The following is a 12,678-nucleotide window of genomic DNA, read 5'->3' on the forward strand; positions in this document are numbered from 1 at the left end:
AGATAGATAGATAGATAGATAGATAGATAGATAGATAGATAGATAGATAGATAGATAGATAGATAGATAGATAGATAGATAGATAGATAGATAGATAGATATATATAGATATATATATAGATATAGATATAGATAGATATATCTTATATCCTATAAAAGGGTTGAGTGAGTTTCTCTGTTATAATCCAACATCCACAAAAAACAAGTCTATTTGAAAGTTGTCCGGCAAATTTAGTCAAATTATAACATTTTAAAACTGAAAGAATAGAAAGTTTCCTCTTCCTGTCAATAGAGACCAGGATCTTCTTTATTTATCACCAGACGGTGGTGGACAGTGAGGCTGTCCCTCATCCCTGTTATTTTCATGCATGCATTTAGAAGATTAGAATTAAAAGAGAGTCAATGTTAAAGCTTCGACTAGACTAATAACAGTGAATAATTATGTTATGTATTTTTAAGGCTTCGGTAAAACATTTTCCAACGTTTCTATTTTCAGGTTCAAGAAAAGATTCAAACCGTTCGCTGGAGCGCAGTTTCACGTCGTTAAATCTTCTGCCGGGGATCTCGCCCTTACCTTACTGGAGATGCTGACACTGTTTTCCTGCATGTGCATTATGGCCTCCGACACTTTTACAGAGATGGCGTCAGCAGCCAGCTCAAAATTAAATGGACCTTCGAGCTTCTCGGAAACCATGTACAGAGCATCTGACAGAAAGAGGAACACGTTTGCTAAGACTCCAGCAACAAAGTTCGCTTGGTTTCACAATACATGCTCAAATACTTTAAATAAATAAAGCTTTTTGTCGCTCGCTTATTCTACAACCTAACAAATGGAAGGATTTCAGTGTTTTCTCTGGGTACTCAGGTTTTCTCCCACGAACCATAAACATGCATGCTAAGTTAATTTGAGACTCTACTGTCCCAAGATGGGACAATGAGAGAGAGAGAATGGTTAAGTGTCTCGTTTGTCCTGTCCACGGTGTACCCGTCTCACACAGTGACTGCTGGACATGGGCTCCAGCTCTTTATTTAATTTGATTTATTCATTCATTTAAAAGAAACAAAATAAACTAAACAAATTCATCAAAAATAAAAATAAAAACATTGAATGAAAAGGGTGCGGAAAGAAGAAAAAAATCTTATATCTGCCCCTTAGTTAAATAAATACAAAATAACTACGAACAGCAGCCTACGCTCGAACAATCTCCAAATTGAAAACAAAAAAACATTGGCCCTTACTCCCCCCCACCTTTTTTATTACTTTTATTCATATAATATAATCCATATCCTTCTATTAGAAAGTTATTTATATTTTCATCATTTAACCAGGTCTCTGAAACTGTTATTATACTAAAACTTACGTTCAACTGTTTTAAATAGTCTGTTATTTTAGATAAACTTGCATTTATACTTCTACTATTAAAATGAATGATAGGGAAACCTCCGCTCGCTGTTTTAATGCAACTAAACGATGATGTAATCTACATCTTCAATCATATATATATATAGTATATATATATATATATATTAATATATATATTACATACTATTGTCATACTCGTCTGCTCACAGACTCATGTTCGTGCTGCTGTTGGGCATGTTTTATGCTATTAGTGCTTAGCGCATTTTTAGTTAATGTCTTTTTTAGTTCATATCTTAGATCTTATTACTGTTTTTCTTTTACAATTTATTGTTGGACGTAACTGGGACCCTGTGTACACAATTTTGTTCCACCACATGTACCAAACGTGGTGCAAATGACAAATAAAGAAACTGACTCTGAAAGACAAAAAAAAAAACACGTTTCAAACGGTCACATCTTGCTGCTTTCAAGCATTATTCAGTCTCCATTAACCCATTAAAATGACCATTTTCTCAGAAATAAACGTAGTAAAAAAATAAACTTTCCAGCTCATTTAACCATTCGTGACAAGTGCAGTTTATTTTATTGTGGAGGATTAGTTTACCTGGTTACAATCCTTTACAATTTCATTACTGATCATATACGGTGCCACACCTAAACTAACAAATCTCTAACTTTTTCCCGCACTCACCGATGAATTTGTTCCACTCTGTGTCCAGGTCAGCCTGGTTGGCTAAACAGGCCTTCATGACGTTAAGGCACAGAGGACGGCAGGGCTTCAGGGAGGGCACGCCACGACACAGGGGGCAGTACCACTGACGCATCAGGCCACGCACACACTCCGAATCTACGGTCAGCTGGAAGCACAGCAGCACATAAGAATAAATGAGACAACACACTAGTTTGTGTTTGGGAGGGCAACTTTAAAACAGCCACAACTTCTCAATCTCCAATGTCTTTAATCCTCGTATTGTCCTTTAACTTTATGACCATTCAGGGTCCTTCAGGGAAATAATCAACCACCTTATTTAACTGCTTAAAAATACTATTCTTTAAATGTTTTTTCCACCAAAAAAAAAATGGTCTTTTAGAACTTTCTCAGCCCAAAAACAAAAATCTCATTTAAATTACTTTTTTGAACCCTTTAAGGGTCGTTTGTTAAAAATAAATAAATTTAAAAAAAAATGTTTAAAAACTCACAAAATATTTTGTTTAAGTTTTCATATATTAAAAAAAAGGCATTTTGCCCTATTAGTATGAAATTATTTTTTTTACTTTTTTTTTTTTTTTTATTCCAATCCAGAGTTTTGTGAAGACCCTGCAGACTCTTTAGAAGCAGCAGCTGAAAATGAGGCAAGGTTTTTTTATATTTGTTTTTAATATTTTTTTCTTTGTATTTTTATTTTTTTACTCTGGCCGTGAAAAAAATCGCTAATTTTAAAAATATTTTTCACCTGTACCGACTAATAGGAGCGAGCTGCAGGTGCACAGTCTGGCTAATCACTTCCTGCCTTTGGATAAACCGACAGCAGTCACTCACCGTCAGCCGTGGAGCATTTCATTCTGCATTCTGCATGCATGCAAATCAACTTTTTAGTACTAAATGTTTACTTGTGCACATTTTTTTGCTCCTTACATCCAAACAAAGCATTTTGTCGGCTGTGACTTTGGCCGAGGAAGACGTCATTTTTCGGGGACAAGGTGAACTTTGTCCTGATAGATTATTTCAGAGGCTCTCAAATATAAAAGCTGAGCACCACTTTGTGGGCTAATATAAAAATCAAAAGTACAAAAAGAACAAACCTTATTGAGAAATGCTTTATTTTATGATATAATAAATATGGGATTAAAATTTGTTTTGCAGTGTATTCTAACGTGGCTGATAATGAGTGTCATAAAGTTACTGTGAGGTTGAGAGCATTTGAAAAAGCTCTGACAACAATTTTAAAAAGTAAAAGGATTTTTAGGCTTTTTCAGATGGAAATCATACTTTATAACTGTGCCAAAATAAATAAATAAAAGCACAAACAAAAATAAATGTGTGGCTGATTTCCCCCCAAAAGACAACACAAGGGTCAATATTAGTGATGCACGAGATTATCGGCATGGTGTCGGTATCGGCCGATATTAGCGTTAAAGTTCAATATCGGACATCGATGATTCCTTCAAAATAAATCACCGATATAAAAGGGCGCTGTTTTTGTTTGGCAACCCAGCGACAAAGATGTCTGCAGTGCACAACGTGATGATGTCACGCACGCCTAGCTGATCTGATCACGGTGCAGAGGAAGAAGTCAATATGTCAGCCGTGTGGAAGTTTTGTTTTTTCGTTGAGGATGTCGGATTCCGAAGATTTTTGGACTACGTTGAGCCTCGCTACATCGTCCCCAGTCAGAGATATTTTTCCGACGTAGCCTTACCCGAGTTACAAGCCGTTATTTACGACGTCATTGAGACGCTAACAGCCGATAGCGCTTGGGTGAGTTTTACCACAGACATTTGGATGTCATGTTAGCCCCGTTAGCATGATTAGTGTTACAGCACAATGGATAGACAAAAACTCTGAACGTAAAAAGTCTGTCCTTCATGCACAGGAGTGCAGAGGATCCCACACTGCAGCGAGGAACCTGGAACAAGCCTCCACAAGTGAGACAGCATCGCAGGTGACTGATGCTAATAAATAATATTTAACACTTTTCATTTAATATAAGTTAAAGTGCTATGCATATCATATGGCTGTTACTGAATTTATGTCACCAGCTCTTACAGCTGTTACACAATGTTTGTCGCAAATAAGCCTAAATAAGAGCACTATGTTCTGACAAAGGAAAGTATATAAAAAATATTGGTATCGGTTATCGGCCAAATAAGTTTTAACATATTAGATATCGGCCAAAAATCCAATCCCTATTCAATACTGCAAATAAACAACATGCACTGTTATGAAATATTATTCTTTGATGGTTAAAATTAGTTATTTATAAATTCCCTTCAGTTTATTTATATAGCACCAAGTCACAACAGAAGTCATCTCAGGGCACTGAACAGAAAAATTCAATAATCATTTAGCAACTGATTGGTACTTAAAGTGAAACTAATGAATTGGACGTTCTCACTTAATCTCTTCTGGTGGATTATGATGAACTTTTCCTCCCACGTCTTGACAGTGATGAGAAGAGAATTGCTCAAACAATATGAATATATCAGAATAATTTGCATGGTCTCAAGACAGATGGGTTTTTGTTTGTTGAGTTGCAGTAAATTCAAGCAAATATTATACATATAAGCATTTTCACTTCGTTCTGACAGCGAGAACACGTTTCCATTTTAGCCTGCCAACAGAAAATATAATCTGAGGTGAAAGCTCTTTTTCCAGATGAGTATGAAATGAAGCCACTCACCTTTGTGGCCTTGCTCACAATATCCCGACCAGTAGCCAAGCCCTGAGAAAGTGCTCTGGCTGCGATGAACGCCCTCGACACCTGAATATAAAGCCAAATGTTACCGCTCATGAGTCACACGTTACATCCCACTCTCATTCTGCTGGAAGATGTGTCCAATTTATTTCTGTTACTCTGGATGTTACGCACTTGTGCTCTGAGTTTGCGGGGAACGTCACCAAACGGCTGCAGCTGTTCAGCGTGTTTGCTGACACATTCCAGATAGTCCTCGCTGAACTGATACTGGGGGTTGACCAGAGAGAAGACTCGCTCCACCAGTCTGGACCAGAAATCTGACAGCACTTCTGACAGACTCACACTGCCCCCTGTGGACAAAATCCAAACCAGTCAAGTTAAAAAAAAAATACATATCTGAATAAAGAGAAAAAGAAAAACAACACACTCTTGCATCTATAGTTTTCACTCACTGCTGAAGGGTGTGCATTAACTTTCAAGCTTTATTATGCAGAAAAATGTAAAGAGACTTTGTTGGTAAAGAGATTAACCTTCTGCAAATACCTGACCTTACTTTTTTCTGCTTGGCTACACAAAACACTGGCAACCTGGTGGTGGAATAGTGAAGTGCAGGAAGCTATTCAAAGAAAGAGGTTAGCCAAGAAGAAATATGAGTGAGAGGACTGAAAAGAGAGAGAGACAGGAATATAAGGAGATGCAACGTCGAGCAAAGAGAGAAGTGGCAAAGGCAAAACAGAAGGCGTATGATGAGTTGTATGGGAGGCTGAACACTAAAGAGGGCGAGAAGGACTTGTACCGATTGGCGAGAAAGAGGGATCAGGCTGGAAAGTATGTGCAGCAGGTTAGGCTTGTTAAAGATAGGAATGGTAATGAGGCAAGGCGAGAGAAGTTTAACAGAGACCAGCTCAGGTTGATTTAAAAGCATAAATTCACCTCTAGCTAGCAAGTTGTGCCAGAAGAATGATGATGAAAATGAGAAGAAATAAGTCAGTGTTTGTCAAAGCTAAGCAAGCTGATAAAAGAAATACTCCAATGAAAGGAAACTGAAAAAGACAAACAAGAACGTGTGACAGCTGAGTGCTGAATTACTTTGTGGAGGCTAAAACAAAGTTGTTAAAGCTAAAAACACTAGTTAAAAGTCAAAATTAGTAAAATTCTAGCAAGAAGCTAGGCTGGCTAAAAGCTAAAATAAAAAGCAAATGGCTAGCTAAAAAATAAAAACTATAAACAAAAGACCAAAACAGAGCATGCATACTGAAGCAGATTTCAAAGAAAGCAATATTTTTGTTTGAAATGAAGACATCTCAACGTATTTCTTGGGGGAAAATATCTGGATTTTTTTTTATATAATAGTCAAGCATCCATCTAAATGAGCTAAAATAGCTCAGAGCATGCAGAAGTAGTGCTGAATCAGCGTCCCCGCTATAAAGCACAACGCAACAAGAGCTTAGTGTATAATAAATAAAAATTTTAAATTAACAAGATAAATGTCAAAACATCAGAAAATATTTTCTTCCACACCCTGCTGTCAGTTTGGGTGCTTATCAGTGTCTGTGACTGTACAATCTGCAGTCTACGATACGGCCTCAAATGATCCAAACATGCACGTTTGGCCGACAAAAACAGTTTGACTAAGCAGCAACAGCCTGCAAAGAGACTCGCCAGCAAACGTCTGTCATGCCAAAACAGAGCGATATGGAATAGAATTAGAAACAGTCTGGCATCCATGGGAATCCAATTTTCTCCTTTTTTGTCGCCTCCAATTCCACTTGGCATGTCAGGACTCCTCAAAAAGACAAAGCTGCTTCTTTACTGCTGTCCAGGGTGGCTCTGGATTTACTAAAACAGCAGCTCAGCAAGAAATTACTGCAGCTATTTTCAGACTATTATCGTTAATTAGAAAACCACTTTATTTCACGGGAGTTTGTTCCTTAAAAAAAAACAACGTTATTTATTTGTTCTAACTGATGGAAATCCAGATGAAACTTCCTATTTGTTTTTATATTGCAGAATCACCCTGCTAGCGTTGCTTTACAAAGACCTCCTGAAAATATGAGACTGAACCAAGTCTCGTGGCGATCAAACCAACCAGAATAATATCTGCGAAGCTCCACAAACAGCTCCTGGAAGACGTGCGCGTTCTGAGTGAAGAGCAGGCCGTAGGTCTTGGTAAACATCTGGTTCATGGACTTCTCAGAAAGTTCTATAAGATCTCGGAAGAAATCTGCAAAGAGACACGACGAGCAGAAATTAAACACGAGTCTGTCGCCCTTTTAGCCATGTTTCTGTAAAGGCCCACAATCAACACTCCATCCTCTTCATTTTAAGATTATCAGCTTATTGGGACTTCCGATCCTCCACCGTTGTACGTGTACTCTAATCTGCCTTCAAGACTCAAGTGCAGTCTCCCACACTGCAAGTGTTTTTCCTGACTCACAGCAGACATTATATAAAAGTGTGAAGGAAAGAAAAGGTGATAACGGTCCAAGCAGGTAGGAGGAGAATGTGTAAATTCAGCTCTGTGGCGAGGCTGCAATGCAACCCTGCAGCACTGCAAACAAAACAGAATTTAATCTAATGAGGGCTAAAACCTCTTAAATACAAATGCTTATTAAATCCATTAGAGTTTACAGATACTTAAAATGCCAGTTAACGCATTTTACTGAAGGTCAGTTTAAAGGCGGTGCTTGGAGCTCCTCAGCCCGTGGATCAAACGCGTCTGTGGTTCTGGAGAACAGATGTTACGATGATGTCATAGTGGTTGGTTTAAGTCGGGGTTTGACTATTTTAAATTTTACAACAGGAAGTCTGGAAAGGCGGTTTAGAAAATATCTGTTTTAATGAGGCGAACGCGTCTAATTAAAGGCTCCGCGGTTTGTAAAGTGCATTAGTCAGCAAATCTGGACCCGTGTTGCTTCACTTGTGTTTTTTAGTTCGGTTGAAAATTTGATTCCCCCCAACTTTATTGCGCATGAATTAAACAAATAGAAACCACACGTGCACCAAGTCTGTTCTTCAGATCAATTTAGAATATTTGAACATCTGGATGAAACGGTGCCTTTACATGTTCTAAATATGTTTCCAAGTCATTAACTGCTTGAAATCAGTAAAATAGGATGAACAGTTTGTGTGTCTTCTGTCTTCTAAAGACAAGTCTTCTAATAAAATGAATCAGGTTCGGGCGTCTTCGTCTCTCACCGTCAAACTTGCGGTGTCTCTGGGTGAATGTGGTCAACAGGAACTGGCTGTTGTCCTCGATGGCTTTGAGAAAATCCTTTTCGCTCTGGAAGGACAGAGTCTCCTCCATCTGACTGGAGCAGCAGGTATAATCCTGAGGACAGAGACGCAGGTGCTCACCTGTGCCAAAAGAAAGAAAAAAAACATCAGTAGAAGAAGAAAGGTTAAGACAGATTGTTTAACATTTAAATGGTGGGATTTATGGCTATTTTCTGGGCTCCGGATCATTTGGCTCTTCACTACTTGTGAAGAGCTGTTCAGGAGATGAAAAATGAAAGGTGAGCTAAACTAAAAGATCCAGATCCCAGAAAAGTGCCATAATTCCCATGAGTACATTGATTAGTCAAAACAATTCAGTTCAGTTTATTTATATAGCGCCAAGTCACAACAGAAGTCATCTCAGGGCACTGAACAGAAACATCCATATACATAAAAAGTAAGTTAACATTATTTATCTGAGGAGCAGACTGCTTTGAGTTTAACTTCATCGCAAACTCTCATCTTGAGCGAGCATGAAGGCGACAGTGGAAAGGAAAAACTCCCAAGCTTTAGCGGAACAAGGCTCAGGACAAGTGACCATCTGCTTTGACCGGCTGCGTTTGAGAGGAACAGGAAGGAGGAACGGATACACAATGGCAGGTCGAGAATCACACGACGACTCTGACGTCACGTGCGCCGCAGAACGGTAGCACTGACACGCCGCTTCGACTTGACATGTTTTCTGTTCCTGTTGTTTTTGTTTCAACTTTTATCGCACCTACGTTGCACGGTACGGGTTGAACGCAACGCACTTCTGGAGTTTTGTGTGTCGCTGCCTTGTCATCGTGACACCGTGGTTCAGTTCCTGGCCCCCCTCCAGCCTCAGGCCTGTCATGGTGGCCGTCTCCATGATCCTCCGTCCACCTGCACAGACTGAACTCTACGGACCCATTCGGTTCCATGGAGAAACCTCAATTGTTCTGCATCCACCAGACCCAGTTCTGGAGTGCAGTCTGGGAGGGCAGCTGCTGCAGTCCTTATTACCATCAAGCTGCTGACGGGATCTGTTAACTAGACCTGCTAACGCTGCTAAAAATACCACGCCGCTAACCAAACCACACCGCTAGTACCACGCTGCTAACTGGACCATGTTGCTAAGATAACCTCACTGTCATCAGAACCACTCTGCCAATAGGACCATGCTGCTGTAGATTGATTTCTTTTTCACTTTTGGTGCCTTGTTTCTGTATTTTTGTTGCATGCTTTGATATTTGCTGTTGTTTTGGGGTTTTTTGCGTGTGTTTTTTTTTTTTTTTTTTTTTGGCGAGTCAAGACGGTTCTTCTCGTCTTGAGCATTTCATTGTATTGTTGACCTTGTGTTGATTTTACATATGAACAATAAACCAAACCTGAATCTGACCATGTTTAGATAGAAATATCAAATGCAAACTCTTCATTTGTATCAGTTCATTTTAAGAAATCAGGTCAATTTGTCCTCCAGTAGTCGAAGCCTATGGCCGCATAACAAGCCAACCCTAACTATAGGATTTATCAAAAAGGAAAGTTTTAAGCCCAGTCTTGAAACTGGACAATGTGTCAGCCTTATGGACAGAAACTGGAAGTTGGTTCCACAAAAGAAGAGAATGATAACTGAAAGATCTTCCTCCCCTTCTGCTCTTGGAAACTCTAGGAACCGCAAGTAAGCCTGCAGTCTGAGAGTGAAATGCTCTATTATGAAAATTTGGGACAATAAGATCTGTAATATAAGATGGAGCTAGGTGAGTGGGTCACCTTTTAAGAAGAGGGTCGGTGTCTCCTGCTAATGAGAAATTAATCTGGAAACGTTAAATAAATAGAACGCTCTGGGAGAAAATTGCATTTTGACTGCATGAATTATTCAGGTTTCAGATTTCTTTCATCTCCGATCAGTTTGAAAGGTAATAACCTGAGCAAACAACAGCCAGGAGGAGGAGATGAGGACATCACAGTGTTTCTCTAACATCATTACATCTGACATGAATATGCGTCTGTTAATACATTGGAAAGTCTCTTTCTCAACTCCTCCCCGGCTGACGCTCCTCTCGGCCTCTTTTGTTGTCTGCGTGTCTCACCATCAGCCGTTCTTATCCGTCTATTTCCATTTCTAAACTGCCTCCCTTCATCCCTCCCTCTCTCTCCCACTCCTGGCCATCTGCTCCCTCCTGGCCCACGGGACAGTGAGCAGAGAGACAGGGATAGTCCAACGCACACACAAAAAAAAAAAAAAATCAATCAATTCTGCAGTTGCCTCAGATGCTCTGATTTGCCATGGAATAAATCCTCACAATTACTCGAAGGGGAGCTCCATGTCTGTCTGGGACTGTCCGTGATTTGGAGCTAAGCCAAAATGAAAACTAGATTTTCAGACAAGTCTTCTTGTAGGGATTCCCCCTTTTCTTGTAAAACCAATCACCCGTCACAAAACTTGAAATAATCCCCCTCCATGAAATTCCAGAGATTATAATCCACAAAATATCTCGTTTCTGAAAATGAGATGATCTCAGAGCCTGCATGGATTAAAACGGTGGTCAAAGCCTAATTAGGGGCGAGGTTCTTTGTTGCACCGGTGTTGGCAATTTGCTCATCCCCTTAATCATCCCATTTAAACCACACAGAGGGGTGGAGGGGGTGGGTGTAATGTGGTTTAAACAGCTCTGCATTGTTTCTCTGGAGAAAAACATCATGATGCACCGACATTCTCTCCCTGGGGCTTTTTATTTGAGCCACATTGCTCTTTCTTTCAGTTTCTTTATTACTGATTTGCTGTCCATCAATGAAGGTTGCAGGTTTTAAATAGTTCTGAGCAGCGTGATAATAACTTTAATGTTCAGTGTTGGAGTACTAATAAACATATTGTGATTATTTTTATTTTAATAAATGACTGGGGAGCCGATCTTACCGGAGATTTGAGTCACCGGAGCGGAGTTGGTGCTGTACCCCTTCTCTGAGTACACCTGCCGGGTGTCGGAGCAGCTCCTCCCCGCTGCCGCCGCGGGGCTCCGGGTCCCCGACAGGACTGCGACCGCGCAGAGCCAGACCAGCAGCCGGTTCTCCATCCTCCCCACCAGACTCAAACAACAGCCACCAGTGAATGAGAAGGAGGTGGTTTGTAGAAGTTAGATCTAATATATGCTAAATGAAATATGAAAAGTAGCTATAAAAGAGTAACTGCATCCAAAATCATGAGTCTTTTAAAGCAGCATGGTCTCCTCTCCATAAGTACAACAAACATCCGGTCACGGTTTTACATCACCGACGTCTCCATCAACCGTGTCCAGGTGGGTTTTCCTTCTTAAGCAGACCGGATGAGGCAAATAAAAGGAGAGAACATGAGAAAGTCCCGGCCAGCCCTCCACCATCATCTGACGCACAAACTGCGTCAAGTTCACCGCGCTCAGCGATGGCGACACCGGAAAAGGCGGACTTCAAAATAAAAGAACTGTTCGGGGCCGGCCACATGTCGACTGGTCCAGCTGTGTGAAGAAAATACAAGTGAAATGCAATTTAATCTGCATAAAAGTATAATGGATACAATGAGCGCTTTAGAAAATATATCACATTGTGAGGCACTTGGCAGCAAATGTTGCATCAATATCTCTTTATTTTTTCAGCTAAATGTGATACTCTATATTTCAAAACAACTTGAAATGTTTTTTCTACTTTTCATCAGTTTTGTGTTCTATGTAATCTGTAAACAAAATCTTTATTTGTGAGTGTGTGTGTGTTTGTTTGTGAAAGCACTGTTTATAAGTCAATAAAATGAACATCAAAGTTCATGCAGGTTAAAAAAAAAAAAAATCCAGCAATGTTCAGTCTGGTCATCTGGACGGTTTCTTTCTTTCTTTTCTTTTTTGAGATGTTTCATCCTTCATCCAAATGATCCACAAACAAGGAGCCACAAACAAATTCAGTCCCACAAGCAGCAAGCTCCCTTAGTGGAACAACCAGTTTGCTGGTGATATGATGGTTTCTGGGACCCGGGCCCTCTGCCCTGTCGACTCCTCTGAGGCAGCCATAGCCAACCAAAGTGGTTCAAAACATCAAAGTTCATGCTCAATAATCCAGTTAGAAAATCCAATAAAGCTCAGTCCGTTCATCTGGACAGTCTTCAAACGACTTCAATAAAATGAAGTTGTTTAAAAATAAAAAAAATAAAAAATTACTTCACAATGTGATGCGCATCCAAAACTGTTTTAGAGTTGGCACTAATTAAAAGCAGGACAACTAAAAAAGAAGGCATTTCAGTTTATTGGTTAACATAACATTTCCATTACAGCTTAACAACTGCATGCAATCCTGAATCATGAAATTCAGATTTGAAGCTATTTTTGTATTGTATGTAATTAAACTCAGTACAGTTCAATCTAATACAATCTAATTATATAAGTGTTTACAGTATTGCTTGCTGATGGGTTTGAATGGTATTTCTGTTTGAACTTTCAGAATCAGTAAGTATTTTATTCTGAAGGTTAATACCGGAAACTTTGATTCAACATGGCTACTTTGACTCTCATGAAAAGGGAACTGAACAATAAAACCACGCAGAGAAATGAGGGCTAGTCGGGTCCGGTGTAATTGGGTGTGGGTCTACTGAGCCCAACACCTTAGGGTGGCAAAAACCTGGCAGGCAAACAGAAGCGAAAA

General features: G+C 39.6%; 1 protein-coding gene across 1 annotated transcript in view; it reads right to left on the reverse strand.

Moving 5' to 3' along the window:
• Positions 1-11,090, reverse strand: part of gpc2 (glypican 2) — a 14,932-nt gene extending 3,842 nt beyond the window's left edge. Inside the window, exons 1-7 of the mRNA XM_037675682.1 lie at positions 10,934-11,090; positions 7,978-8,136; positions 6,869-7,003; positions 4,954-5,129; positions 4,765-4,845; positions 2,055-2,220; positions 575-705 (exon numbers count right to left, since the gene is read on the reverse strand). Coding sequence (XP_037531610.1) covers positions 575-705; positions 2,055-2,220; positions 4,765-4,845; positions 4,954-5,129; positions 6,869-7,003; positions 7,978-8,136; positions 10,934-11,090 — 1,005 coding nt within the window. The remainder of the gene's footprint in view (positions 1-574; positions 706-2,054; positions 2,221-4,764; positions 4,846-4,953; positions 5,130-6,868; positions 7,004-7,977; positions 8,137-10,933) is intronic.
• Positions 11,091-12,678: the final 1,588 nt, after the last annotated feature.

The sequence above is a fragment of the Nematolebias whitei genome, chromosome 4 (genome assembly GCF_014905685.2).
Source record: "Nematolebias whitei isolate Nwh7 chromosome 4, NemWhi1, whole genome shotgun sequence".
Lineage (NCBI taxonomy): Eukaryota > Metazoa > Chordata > Actinopteri > Cyprinodontiformes > Rivulidae > Nematolebias > Nematolebias whitei.